Source organism: Haliotis rubra, unplaced genomic scaffold (genome assembly GCF_003918875.1).
Source record: "Haliotis rubra isolate DU_JTF1 unplaced genomic scaffold, ASM391887v1 Scf1479, whole genome shotgun sequence".
Taxonomy (NCBI): domain Eukaryota; kingdom Metazoa; phylum Mollusca; class Gastropoda; order Lepetellida; family Haliotidae; genus Haliotis; species Haliotis rubra.
Window position 1 is genome coordinate 82,995 of NW_025765424.1, and position 15,476 is coordinate 98,470.

Genomic DNA, 15,476 nt, shown 5'->3' on the forward strand with positions numbered 1-15,476 from the left:
TTGGGTTTTCAGTTCGGAGAAATAATAAATGTCTCAAAGCAAAACCGCCCCAAGTACAAAACCTCCCGAAATGCTGAATATAAGTCATATGGACTTTCATCAAATTACCGTATTTCATCCTTTAGTTCCCCGCTGGGCCTGTGTAAAATAGTCTCTGGATGTCTGATCCTGTCGTAAGTTGTTGACTATAATAATGATGGCCGTTTTCTGCAAATACACTATTTTTGTACGACTAAAGACTTCGGGATTCGGTAACGTATTGATTACAACTGTATCACTGTATTGTAAACTTGTATTTCCCGGCACAAATGTACACAATTTAATACATGTCGTGTGGATGAAAATCCCTTTCGTACCCTAGCCTTTTTAGAATTATTTCTGATCATCTTTACACACAATGTCTTCCACAACCAGGATGAGTTAAAGAGATCCCAGCCTCATTAAAGTTGTTCTCTTCTCTCTCTCTCCAGCTCACAACCAGGGATGAGTTAAAGAGATCTAATCAACTTAACAACAGTTCAGTTACATTAAAGATAAAAATAAGCTCTCCTCTGTGTCTCTAGCGCTTTCTCTCTCTGTCTCTCTAGCGCTATCTCGCTAACTCTCTCTCTCTATCGCTCTCTCTCTCTCTCTCTCTCTCTCTCTCTCTGTGTGTCTCTCAGCTCTCTGTCTCTCTCTCTAGCTCTGTGTCTCTAGCGCTTTCTCTCAGCTATCTCTCTGTGTCTCTAGCGCTATCTCGCTAACTCTCTCTCTCTCCTAGCTCTCGCTCTATCGCTCTGTCTATCTCTAGACCTCTCTCTCTATCGCTCTCTCTCTCTCTCTCTCTCTCTGTCTCTCTCTCTCTCTGTGTCTCTCTAGCGCTTTCTCGCTAACTCTCTCTCTCTATCGCTCTGTCAATCTCTCTCTGTCTGCCTATCTATCTCTCTCAAGCTCGCTCTAGCGCTCTCTCTTGATATCACTCGATTTCCCTAAATTTCTTGCTCTCTTCATCTCTCTGGTCCTATCTCTCCACACCTCTATTTTCTCTGTCTCTCTATCTCTCAATCTTTCTCAGCTTCTCTACCTTACTCAATACCTCTTCTTCACTTTGCGTATGTTTCACTCGTTATCTTTTAGTTCCACCCTCTCTCTGTCTGTCTTCCTGTCTGTCTGTCTGTCTCTCTGTCTGTCCTTCTGTCTTCCTGTCAGTCTGTCTGTCTCTCTGTAGCAGAAGGCCATGTCGTTTATTTGTTGTGAAATCCAAGGACGATGATTGGACGACTGATTGGTTTATGGGTTTTCATTATGTGGATAAAACTGAGATTTGCTGGCGAAATGGCAAGGGAATATATCATAAGAGAATTAAATAGTGTTAGGAAATTCAGTATGGTCAAGTAAGGGTGACATTCCAGGATTTTAGATAAAATCTTGGAGCCCTTGGTCTGTAAATCCAGATCTTAGTTCTCGCGACCGCTTAACAAGGATTCGAGGGCATCCATTACGGGTCAAGTCAGAACGACCTTTCAACCGACCAATCAGACAGTCGCTTACCAGATCGGGAAAGTGACAATCGGAAAGTGTCTTGTAATCATGCAATCTCGAAAAGGTTAACACGAACTATTCCGAACGACGGCTACGGTCTGAATGGTTATCCGTCGATTCAATGGTATAATGCCCTTTGATGGTTGAGGCATTGACAACCCGGTGTTAAATTGTAACTCACTCACTTCGGCGGGGTAAAGACTTGGCACAGAAGAGACTCACCACAGCCCATGGAAAGTACTATCATATAATCTCTGTCATCTATTTACATTCCGGATTATGTTTCTTTTACCTAGCTATCAAATTCCGAATTGATATTTTCAAACCTAATCTGGAATGAATTTGTTTGTTTGTTTGTTTAACGCCGCACTCAGCAATATGTGGCGGCGGTTTGTAAATAATCGAATCAGGCAATCCAGTGATCAACAGCATGAGCATCGAACTACGCTTATGGAATACGATGAAACGTGTCAAGAAGGTCAGCGAGCCATCCATGTAGTGGCTTCTTCCATTCAGAATAGGCGGCTCGGGGTCGATTCCAACAAGGTATCTCTAGGGGTGAAACGGTAAGCTCTTACCACGGTACGGTACCTATTGCGGTACAAGGCCTTCGGTTCGGTCCGTTTCGGTTCGGTATATGAAAACTTACTTCCGTGAAAATAGCGGCCGTCCAGCAAAGAAATGAATAGATTTTGAGAAAATGATTTGAATTCTAAACATTTTAGAAACAAGTTTATAAAGGTTAATAAAACGACGGCACGGAAATACAAATTTTTGGATTGCATTAAGGTATACCGAACCGAAGGCAAAATACCCCGGTATACCGTTTCACCCCTAGGTACGTATCTCTGAGGGGTGTTACGGAGTTCTGTATCGTGTCAACGTGTCTTTGAGCAGGTTTCGTCCGTTCGGATTCACTCGGAATATTCCGTTACGGACATAATGCCACAGGCAGTGATGGAAATCAATCGCACTAATTGATGTAAGCCGATCGATCCCTCTTCATTGATCGTACAACATCATGACCGACGTGGAAAAGTACGATTTAAGTGCGCAATTTGATGTCTATCAACATTTATGTAAGGGCACAGCTGTGTATTGTGAAAAGGGATCATCACGAAAACTAGTGACACTAGTGAGATTTGCATTCCTTCGTGATCCTGGTGCGGTGCCACCAAATGAGGTCACGGTGTCAGCAGTGTTACCCCCATGTAAATATATTGACATATATCGCAGACTGTGAGGATTCCAAGTTAAACAGATGCCCTGCCTCAAGTGCAGAAACTCATTTAACACGGCGTCATGGAGTTGCAGGAATAAATGGGAATCTTTCTGTTTTCACAAAGAACCCAATTTGACGAAAGTCAATATAAAAATGACCCTGAATTAAGTATTGATGATACATAATCACAATTCTGAAAAGAACGACTACAAACGTCCGCTTTGCTCTTTTGTTTCAGTTTCATTTTTACCCCACAACTAAAACAAAAATATTCTGACGTCATTGACCAAAATACAGCGTCCAATGTCGATAATAACGATTACCGGTCGAATGAAAGCAGGGTTATCGCAAGTTCTTCATCCAAGAGATTTTAGAAGGCTTTTTTCATTCAAGAAACGGAATAAGTTATCGGTTCCCCAAGTATGACATCAATTTTGAATTAAACATGTCCTTCTTGAACAGGACCTCAATTTAAACAATGTCCAACGGAGCAAATATCTTCAAGGAAATGTCGCTCGATAACGAAACCAATAATATCATTAGCTTTTAGATTGCTAAAATAGTTCTGTTTGCTATCGGAGCGAGAGAATCTATTCACATTGTACGGGAGAAAGTTACCGACCCGAACGGAGTGCACGGTGGTGCTGTGTGATTGAGCCCTGACCTGGTATTTTCGCAGTGCCAGATATGTTATACGGCCTAATGGAGTGGTGACTCTTGACATTTTCCGGCGGCCAAAATACAGGTTCGGGGCTGTGTCGACTGGAGGTATTGGCCAGATTGATTACGGCAATCATTAGGAAGACATTGCAATCTTGATTTGTCACACTTGCTTTGGAGCGGATAGCATGCTAATGGCACATGTACTGGGGCCAGTTTCGTAAAGTGAGGTTAGCGTGGGGACGATCTTAACTCTTAGCACATGTTTACAGTTCTGAAAACGCTTTCTGAAACGATGAAGTACCTTTATATTATGTTTGTTGTTTAACGCCGACGGTAAATAATCGAGCCTGGACCAGAGAATCAGTGATTGAGATCATGAGCGCCGATCTACGCAAATAAGATACGACGACATGTGTCAAACAAGCCAGCGAACCTGACCACCCGATCCCGTTAGTCGCCTCTTAGAAGCATGGGTTGCTGAAAGCCAAATCTAACCCGGGTCTTCACGGCTAAGAACCTTTATGTACTTAAGTATACGTGTCAGAGACCTATCAGTTCCTGTTATCTCCCAAATCAGATTCCACTGGGCATAAAGCCAAAACAGCAATGAAAAATATATGACCGGAATACTGCAATCAGTGATTACACCAGTTAGTGGCGACAAAAGAGTGTTCGTGTAAGCATTCTGACGCTACTTGGTTGGTTGTTGGCTGACGCCTCAAAGCTGCTGTCTTCGCTCAACACCAAAATTATTTCTCTTTCGGCATGCGTATGGATTGTTGGATGGTTTGTTGTTTAACGCCGCACTCAGCAATATTCCAGCTATATGGCGGCGGTCTGTAAATAATCGAGTCTGGACCAGACAATCCAGTGAACAGCATGAGCATCGATCTACGCAATTTGAGATACGATGACATATGTCAACCAAGTCAGCGAGCCTGACCACCCGATCCCTTTAGCGCTACTTGCGACAAGCACACCGCCGCCATATAGCTGGAATATTGCTGAGTGCGGCGTAAAACTCAACTCACTCACTCACTTAAAATGTTGTTGTTTTCCTCACAACACGTTGAGTCAACACATACAACGTAGATAAGACGCCTGTACCTCACCGTACACACGGTATAGCCACTGGTTGTTCATGGCTCGAAGGGGACGGTGTGCTGGCCTAGTTGCTAACGCGGTCGCTCGTCTCATCGAAGACCCGGGTTTGATTCCCCTATAGGTACAATGTGTGAACCCCATTCTGGTGTCCCCCGGCGCGATTTTTTCTAAATCACCGCCGCCATATGGCTGGAATGTTGCTGAGTGGGACTACTACTCACTCACTCATAGCTCGAATTATTCTCAACTTATATAAACATAATAGCACAGATATAGGCAAGTAAATCGTTGATTTTTCTGATTAATAGCACATATCGAGTTATTATCATTATCGCCTGACCACGATCCACGTCTATGCCCCTGCTGGGTATATATCCTTTATTGATCTTCAAACAATAAGAAAACTGATCATTATATCAAAACTAAATTATTCAACAAATCAAAGAAATGATACCGTTTGTATTTTTATGAGATACTTTTATCCAAAAAATACATTTATTTAAAACGACACTGTTTCCATACTGTTGTATTACAATACTATCATACTGCAATTTCACAAATATCTGGAACCATAGCAGCCCAAAACCAATTATCTTAAATGTCAAAACGAAAGAAAGTTCAGATGTACATGGTACAATAAACGCTCAGCGGTGTCCCGGAACGGAAACGTCTGTGGCAAGCACTCCACGAGCAGCGAAGCTCCTGGGTCGCTTATTTCTGTCACAAGCTCCTTAAAATGCTGATATAAACATTAAACAGGAAACGAGAACGCGCGTGGGTGATCTGGAAGTGAGCAAACAGCTCACAACTACTGCTGAAATAGCGTCAGATGACGTAGTTGTACATACCGAACAAACTGACTCGAATCAACGTGGACACCGAGTTCGGCGGCGTCAAGCGTAACGGTAGAATCCAATTCCATTTTGAATGACGCTGCGGTGGAGTTTGACGCGGTTATATCTAAATTAAGAACTTTGGTCGGGTTATTGATTCTCCAACACGTAGCGAACCGTCGACTGTCTCACTGGTAAATTTTGCTTGAAAACTGAGGTTTCAGTTGATAATGTTTGTTTGTTCAACGCTGCATTCAACCCGTGAAGATCCAGGTTAGGATTGGTCTTCAGCAAGCTAGTTGTAAGATGCGGCTAACGGATCGGGTGATCTGGTTGCGTCAATCATTTGATTTTCTGGTCCAGTGTCGAGGAATTGCAGACCGCCGTCTGAAGTGAACTGCACTTTATTCACTTAGGCTGCAAACTGTAGCATAACAGGTACATACACAATATTTACATTTATACTACCTAAACATTATAAACAAACGGTATGATAGGTGCAATACATCGGGCAGGTTACCTTTTATGTTATTGAGGTTATTCATTTTATACATATTTGGTCTAATATAATAATACTTGTGAATATATTTTTCTCTTTCTAATTCTAAATGACTGGAAGTTTGAAATTTTAACAAGTTATTGTAATGCAGAAAATTTAGGTATGGTTCAAAATTTTGAGATGGATTTTTCAAAATGCTGTAAGTGGTTGCTGTGCAAGAGGTTTCAATTGTTGACATCCATGTTTGCCGATAAATATATTTTCATTTACATTTGGTAACAGTTTTAAGCCAAAACTATAACCGAGTTTGACAACAAGATCTGTTTAAATTTTCAGCAACCCGTGCTTGTCGTAAGATGCGACTAGCGGGATCGGGTGGTCAGACTCGCTGACTTGGTTGACACATGTCATCGTATCCCAGTTGCGCAGATCGATGATCATTATATTAATCACTGAAATATTGCCTAGTGCGGCGTTAGACCACCCAAACTAATACAGCTTGTACAACCAACATATGTTGCTGGGTGGTCCGGAGTGGTCATGGGGTCAGGAGATCATGTAAATACATTATGACGTATTCCAATCATGACCGTGATAGCCATTCGTAACATGCCACAATCCCATAGAACGCTACTCTGTTAGCCTATGATGGCCTCTTAAACAGGACAGGCCTTGCCCACAGTTAAATACAAAACAACCACAGACTTGAAATGATGAAGATTTTGGGTGTGTTTACAAATACATCAATCTGTATACATACTCCCCATCAAACTTTTAGACTCACTAGTGTAAATGTAGCCACTTACTTCAGTCAACTGATCTAATTTAGATTTTGCAAAATGTTCTTTACAGTTTAAGGGTACTGTTTACACATGGACTGATGTATTGTAAAACAATTTCGTAACGTTGAAAAGATTATTGTCATGAGTTCAGTAAGTGACGAAACTCAGTGAAAATTGACGAATTCTTAACAAAACTTTACACCAAACCCCAGCTGTTCACATGCACGATATTTGCATATACATTTGAGCAAGTTGGTGCATGATCCTCGTGCAATTCATCTGCATAAGGTTTGCAGTTGGTTCCCCCAAGTTAGTGGAGAAATTCATCTTTGAAATGAGCTTCACACTTTGTACACCTGTGAAAAATCGAACCCTGGTCGTTCGTCGGGGTGACGAACGAAAGCTTTAACCGCTATGCTTCCCCAAAGCAACTGTTTCATATGAATCGACGAGCTGGTGTATGTAAACCTATCAGGTTATCATTTTTAATTATATCATTGTCATGACAATGGTGTTGTTTCCTTATGTTTCACATTTCTGGTGTCCCCCGCCGTGATGTTGCCGGAATATTGCTGAAAGTGGCGTGAACCTAAACTCACTCACTCATTTGTTCGTCCACGGTAACATCGTGCTCTCTATATAATATGCATAGATGAACGTGTGTATGTGAAGCCTTTTACGCTGTTATTAATAATATTGTCATGACAATAACGCTGTTTTCATTTGTTTCAAATATTCGTCCATGGTAACATCAAATCAATAATATTGTCATGACAACAATGTTGTTTTCGTTCGTTCAAATCTTCGTCCACGGTAACATCATATTAATAATATTGTCATGGCAACAATGTGTTGTTTTTTTAAGTTTCAAATATTCGTCCACGGTAACATCATATTAATGATATTGTCATGGCAACAATGTGGGTTTCTTTTTAATTTCAAATACTCGTCCAAGGTAACATCATATCAATAATATTGTCCCTATCAACAATATTGTTTTCATTTGTTCAAATATTCGTCCACGGTAACATCATATTAATACATGTAATATTGTCATGGCAACAATGTTGTTTTCTTTTTAGTTTCAAATATTCGTCCACGGTAACATCATATTAAATTAATGATATTGCCATGGCAACAATGCGGGTTTCTTTTTAGTTTCAAATATTCGTCCTCGGTAGCATCATATCAATAATATTGTCATGACAATAATGTTGTTTTCCTTTGTTTCAAAATATTCGTCCACGGTAACATCATATTAATAATATTGTCATGGCAAAAATGCTGTTTTCTGTTTAGTTTCAAATATTCGTCCACGATAACATCATATTAATACATATAAGATTGTCATGATAATAATGTTGTTTTCATTTGTTTCAAATATTCGTCAATGTTAACATCGTTTCATAATATTGTCATGACAAGGTTCTTGTTTTCTTTTGTTTCAGACATTTCGTCTACTGCAACATCATGCTGTCTGTATCATTATGAATAACTACGCATGTCTTTGTGAAACTATCACGCTGTTATCAATAATATTGTCACGACAATGATGTTGTTTTCTGTTGTTTCAGATATTCGTCCATTGCAACATCATGTCCTCTCTATCATATAAATAATTGCGCATGTGTATGTGAAACCTGTCAGTTTGTTATTAACAATATTGTCATAGCAATAATGTTGTTTCCTTGTGTTTCAGATATTCGTCCACGGTAACATCATGCCCAGACTAGATTCCTGCGTATTGGCTGTTATCGTCCTGCTATCATGTTGTTATCATATGACGTCAGCGACATCCCTCAAGCACCTCCTTCAAAACAAACGAAACACAGACACAGCCGTCCCAGAAGGCCATACAGGAAGTGAGGTGGAAGTAGACCCGCAGAATGGGGAAATGGAACCCCAGCCATATACACCTGACGCATTTCCGGTCAGTGTCGATAGACATTGTTGAGCAGATTGTCAATAACAGATTGATACTAATACAACCACACGATATTTTAGCATTGTTCAACAGATCTGTGCATGTGACGTATGCGTGGGATTAACAGCGTAGAGTGCTCGCCACAATCTGATTGGCAGATATATGTTGAGTGCTGCTGTTAAACATGGCGGAATGTATGCCGCAATCCGATTGGTTGACATAATAATGTCAACGGTGGCTGATACACAGATGCGTGTGGGTATGTCGCAATCTGGTTTTACCCACGTTACTTATGAATAAGGTTGAATAAGTTTACTAAATATATTGTATTTAACAGGGCCAAATTCGTGTGAAACAATGGAATTCCATTAATCCATGACACTATAAAACATCGTGAATTCCGAGACCATTTTTTACGACATCGTCAGAAAGGACAGGCCCGGTTCCACAAAGTGATCTTACCTGTAAGACTGTCATAAGTGAGCGTTCACGTTTGAATAATGTTATTGTCTTACACTGAAAACATTTGAGGGTACTCAGGTCACTTCAGTGTTCTTTCCGTAAAGTGTTCGTTGCGCGAGATGCATTAATCATAGTGCTGTCTCGCTGACATGTACAGAGGGAAATTTCCACTGTGGCGTATTTAGACCACGTGTCACTTCAGGTCTTTCCGTCTATAAGTATGACTCCACGACTATCTCAAAATGGGGGCGTAGGGGTAGACTAATGGCTAATGGCTAAAGAAGCGTAAAACCATACTCACTCACTCACAATCTCAAAATGATATAGTTCTTGAAACTAAGAAGAATGAGTAGTCTTCATGTTGCGAAAAAAGAAACACAAACAACTGATTTCACTCATTTTACCAATTTTTGGAATCGGACACACGTCATCAACGTGATGAGACAACGCTTTGGCCAGTAGGCTACGCCAATGCCGACTGAAGTTACCGAGTTCCAATTAAAAATAGCCGACTACCTCTATGAGACTGAAACATGTTTTTTACTCTCGCTCTTTTGTGTGAGAAAAATATATTTGGTTCGCTTCCTGGTCTTGATCATATAAAACACGTAAAAGATGGTACTTGTTGATACCTTACCTGGCGTACAGCAAACAAGGACTTGTGGACTCGGAGTCGGCTTTCGTTGATTAACCGTATTAGCACGACAAATATCATTAGTTATCGCCACTTGAACTAGAATCAGGAAATATCGCGAATATGCATTAACGAATGTAGCAATATGTGTGCCTTTACGTATAAAGTGAAAACAAGCCAATCCGGCGATAATGAATTTCACTGATGACAAAAACTGCAAATTGCGTTGTGCATGGAATAGTCATTTGACAAGTAGTTATATCGTCACCATTGACGTTTCGCTACGTGGTTACATTGTCTGGTCCAGACTTGATTATTTACAGACCGCCCCCATATAGCTGGAATATTGTTGAGTGCAGCGTTAAACTACAAACAAATAAACGTGGCTACAAACCAGTTTAGGAACGGTAGTTTGTAGACGAACAACTAGTCTCTGAAAGGAACATATTTTACAGGAAGACTTGATTAAATTTAATGAAAAGACCGAGACTTTCTTCATTTTCAGAAACTGTGGAAATCTAGCTGGACACATTGTTAAAGTGCAGCGATTAAACTGGCAGACTAGGTAGTTGGATGACTCTTCCGATATGCGCGTCAAATAGCGCCACGCAAGCGCATGCAAGACGTTAGAATATGGAATCTTGAACGCAACGTTGAAAGCCATTTCACCGAGTGCTAAGGTAGTTCTGGAATAACGTCAGTGTGAATGTCATTGCATGTGAAATACGTTAAACAAACCTGGAACATGTCGATGTAGGATCCGTCTTACTCTGACAGCAGCCCCCGGAGACCTGAACAGGTGGCATTTTAATTTATCGCTAATTTGCCAGACATTATCACAGCTTGTTACTACGAGGTAATCTATAGTTGACCTTTAAATGCAGCTTCAGGGTGATAGGAAGGTTAGGTCATACGGGAGCTGCTTAGCAAGTTATTCTCAAAGTATTTCGAGGCAAAATACATATCTACATAAAATCGTAGTATTTGTTAAATATGTGTGTTCGTGTGTGTGTGTGTATGTTCGTGTGTGTGTGTGTGTTCGTGTGTGTGTATTTCTCGTGTGTGTGTGTGTCTCGTGTGTGTGTGTGTGTGTGTGTGTGTGTGTGTGTGTGTGTGTGTGTGTGTGTGTGTGTGTGTGTGTGTGTGTGTGTGTGTGTGTGTGTGTGTGTGTGTGTGGTCATTCAACAAAAGGCAACAGCGGCATCCGTTTCCAGTCGTGTCAATTCGGGGCGAGCCGAATGGCGACTCGTTTCTCTTCCGTGGCCATTATATCAGCTTGAATCTGTCTTTGGGCAACCAGACACAGTGTAGTCAATACTCCGCATTTGAATAGACATTTTCTGACGATAAAACTTTTGCCAAATACAGTCACAATATTTTTACTATGATGAAACAATTGTGACTATCTCAAGGTGTAACCATAAACAACAGGGATTCTTGAAGCAAAGTATACTAATACTCAGACGTGCGTTTGATTGGTTTGTCGTGTTTTAGATCATAACATTGACCCATAGGGAGACTAGTCGTCTTGCAGGTGATGAATAGGAGAGTAACAGTTTTAATAATAACAGTAGACTACGAGGTCCCAAGTAAGCTATGATAAAAAGATATTTTATGTACCAGACGTTTACCACAAACACAATATTGAGTCTTATACGCCTGCAATTTATGAACCGGTACACATGATTTGCTCTCCGCATCCCACGGGATGCATAAAAGTTAAGAGTGATTGAATCTTTAAAACCTGTTCATTTGTAACCAGGGTAGCGAGCACATGACATTATACTCTCAATCAGGAGTCTGTATATGCGAGAGTCTGCGAGAGTCTGTGGGAGTCCTTGGGAGTCCGTGGGAGTCTGTATATACGATGCTTTCCATGTCGATTCCCAAACGTCTTCACTGAACATGCTTCGAGCAAAGACCCCATATAACTTAGAGGAAGGCTTCTGATATACTTTACATTTTACTTGTTGTTGGTACACTGAACTATAGCACCCCAGTTTTGTGCCATGTAGTTCTCAAATCATTTCTCAATAAAGAAATGTGAAAATCAAGGTAAATCTGTGATGGCATTGTAGTGATTCCTGTGTAAAAACATCTTTGATCACGATTTTATTTTAACTACACTATTTTGTCCTAATACATCCATGCTATAGATTAAGCAAATCATATATTTCTTTACAAAGAACGGTTCATTGTAGTAAGACGGTTCAAAGTGGTTAGACGTTAGTATTGAGATAATACATTGATTTATAGCGACACTAGCCAGTGCTAATACCTTAAAAATGTAATTTGGTAATGTTTTAAAACAGCATGTGATGAAAAGATTACTATCCGTATATGTTTCCATATAGTAAATAATCACATAATATGAATGACTTATATTTGCTTTCTGGCATATGATGTTAACAATATGGAAAAACCCCACTCCTCATAACATTCTTGAATACTGTTGGTAATAAACAGAATGATCCTCGCCAATAGCACTCACTAACCCTAATTCTGCGTTACAATGTAGCTACGACGTTTACTAGCACCTTGCTGGGATGACACTCAGTAGGGATAGACTCTCACAGACACCTTAGGACGTCTGAGTTGTTGTTGGATGCAGATAGTCAACATTCACATTTACCATACACACGAGGTGTTTCAAGTTTGTCCCAGCTGATCATATTCACCAGCTGAGCATTATGTACCTCAGTGACATCTGACCTTTTGGGTTGATGTGCTGCAGCAGCATGAGGTGAGGTGAGGTGAGGTGAGGTGAGGTGAGGTGAGGTGAGGTGAGGTGAGGTGAGGTGAGGTGAGGTGAGGTGAGGTGAGGTGGTGAGGTAAAATGTGGTTTAACGTCGCAATTAAGAATATTTCGCTCATATGACGACGTGCATGCGTGTGTATGTGTCGCTGCTTGTACTAGCCCAGACTTAAGCAGGTTTTGTAGTGCTAACTAACTGAGATACCATGCCGCAGTGAAGCATGAATACCCCTCTCAGACACATTATACTGACTCCGAGCCGACCAGTCCTTGTTGTACGCATAAATGCCGAGCGCCAGACAGGAAAGTACCATACTTTAAAGTCTGTTGGTGTCACGCGGCCGGGGATCGAACCTTCCGTTCTCCCACATTCGTGATGTCTGCTGTATTCCAATATGGGGCAGTGGGGTAGTCCAGTGGTTAAAACATTCGTTTGTAATCCTGAGGAACCTGGTTCAATTCCCTACATGGTTACACTGTGTGAAGCCCATTTCTGGTATCCCCCGCCCTGATATTGCTGAAATATATTGCTAAAAGCGGCGTAAAACCATACTCATTTACTCACCTTATTTAAATATCATTACATTACATGGGAGCTCCATTATACTGAATAGTGTTATGATCAGGTTGGTGCGTGACCAGTCTGATGCGCCGTTATTTACACACAGAACAGCGGCGAAACGTAATATCGTGAGTTCGAATCCAATTTTGTCCTGATAATGTGTCGAGGTCTATGTGCTTCATGACCGTGTGCGTTGGTTTCATGGGCGGTAGGGTAGCCTAGTGGTTAAAACGTTTGCTCCTCTCGCCGAAGACCCGGGTTCGATTCCCCATATGGGTACAATGTGTGAAGCCCATTTCTGGTGACCCTCGCCATGATATTTCTTGAATATTGCTAAAAGCGGCGTAAAACTAAACTCACTCAACGTTTCACGTCAACGTTCTCGATTTGAGAAAGCCTTCTTCGAATCATGATTTAACCGTGCTTATTGTGTCAGATATTTAGCCTCCCTCATTGTATCCAATATATTATTTGTAGTATATTAGTAGCTTAAATTCCTTCCTGTCTGAATTTATGATCAGTGCTCAGCATATATCCCATCAAGAATGGCTCAACTCGTTATCATCAAGTTCTAAAACTTATTCATATTCTCTTTTCAAGTGTAATCTATCTATGGAACCATATCTAAGTGTTATTAACGTTAGTAAATTTCGCATTGCACTCGCACAGTTTCGCTGTGGTTCCCATCAATGAAATATTGAGACAGGTAGATACACAAATAAACCAAGACATCACAGGTTATGTAACATGTTCGACAATGGATATATAGAAAACGAGTATCATTTCCTTTTAGTGTGTACTGTATACAGTTCTTTGCGCACTATATATATTCCTGCCAAGTTTTACACCTTCTTTGTCAAATTACAGTATATTAATGACCTCCAAAAATACCGTTGTCATCAGAAATGTAGCAATGTTGGTTTATTATGCTGTAAAGCACCGTCAATCATATATGGCTGCAAACATTTAATATTTGTATTATGGGCCGATGGCCTACATACACTCTGCGAATAAAGAATTTGAAGATTATTTGTGTTTGGAAATAACTCAGTTTTTGTGTTATGTTGCAAAGTTTTGGAAATCAAAGTTTTACGTCACTTGTTCCGTGTGACATAGCGTGGACACTATAGTCACCACAAACTCTATACTTCGTGAAGTAATTTAAATGTCCCTGCCTTGTTTCTTGCTAATGCAGTCCACCCATATAATGGGATGCCCCATTCACTTAGCCAGCTATTTCGTTACAACTAGGCCCAAGGCTTCCTTATCTTGTAAACACACAAAATAGTTCTGATTTCATTATCATTATATATAAATGACCATTAGTAGCCGCCAACACTGTGTGGCTGGGATGGCAAAAAACCTGATTAGAGACTTTCACAAAGGTCATTTCAGCAACATCTCCAGCATTCTTGCTCGGAAGAGTGTGAACATATTATCTTCTAAAAGGCTTCATTTAATTCGAGACAAATAGTTATTCCAAACCAGATTGGTTCTGTCATTATTTGCGTCACCCCTCCCATCACTCCTGACGTCACTTACAGCTATTTACATAATAATCAAATCTTTCTTTACCGTTAGTGTCAAAGGAATTAAGCTGGCGATCAGACTCGATTCCTGGAATACTAAAAACAAGGGCAGGCTACATTAAGGAAATCGTTTGCTCACAGCCAGATAAATTGAAGATTGCAACCAGGGCTACTAAATACCCATTAGCTACAATTGGCGACAGAGCGAGGAACAGATTGGACTATGCTTAGAGTCTCTTCTGGCGCGGTCTTCAGAAAGCTAAATGACAAAACATTGACGTCATCGGAATAACGCTGACCTCGGTGATGATTCGGAAGTTGCTCTGTAAAGTGTCATTTGTAAGCGATGATGTAAATAAGGAAACAGTTCGGCGAAGCATTAATAACGTTATGTGTACGATGTTGATATGGTGTCATACTGGGAGTCACAACGTTGTGGGCGCTATTAGCGCTTTGGTTGAGTTTTATTGATGTCGTGGTTGAATATCGTTTTCATTGTTAACATTGCCTGATTTGAACTTATGAGATTATGTACATGCGGATTTGTCATTGACAGGCACTCTGGTTGTGCAATCCAGTGATTGATGTTATGAGTCCCATACCGCAATGCTCCTGTGACACCCAGCCAACAGCGTCACCTCGACTCACTAACCAATTCACTCTGACGCGTCATACCAAAAACACACGTTACTGTGGTTCTTTACTAAACTTAATTTGTTTTGTTTTTGTGGTAAGGAACGTGACACGTGGCGTGCGCATGCTATGTTTAACTACGATCGTGTGGTTGCAGTTAACCTAACGCTATAAGATGACAAATAATTGTGAGTTTTTAACCTCTTGTCTTCTCTGTTGCAGCCATGCGTGTCAGTAGAATACCTTACAGGTAAGTTGGGTTTGTTTCACTCTAAAGATTACACTACAGGAGGCATACATTACGTCTAGTGCTCACACAAATGTATGCACACCAGCACGCCCGCACGGCTGCA

General features: G+C 40.7%; 1 protein-coding gene across 2 annotated transcripts in view; it reads left to right on the forward strand.

Annotated features, from left to right (window-relative positions):
- LOC124269810 (calmodulin-like protein 7) overlaps nucleotides 1-15,476 on the forward strand; it is a 104,026-nt gene that overhangs the window by 71,842 nt on the left and 16,708 nt on the right. For both annotated transcript variants that reach the window (XM_046704847.1, XM_046704848.1), the window contains 2 exons: nucleotides 8,324-8,554; nucleotides 15,346-15,373. In XM_046704847.1, the coding sequence (XP_046560803.1) occupies nucleotides 8,345-8,554; nucleotides 15,346-15,373 (238 nt within the window). In that variant the 5' untranslated portion in view covers nucleotides 8,324-8,344. The remainder of the gene's footprint in view (nucleotides 1-8,323; nucleotides 8,555-15,345; nucleotides 15,374-15,476) is intronic.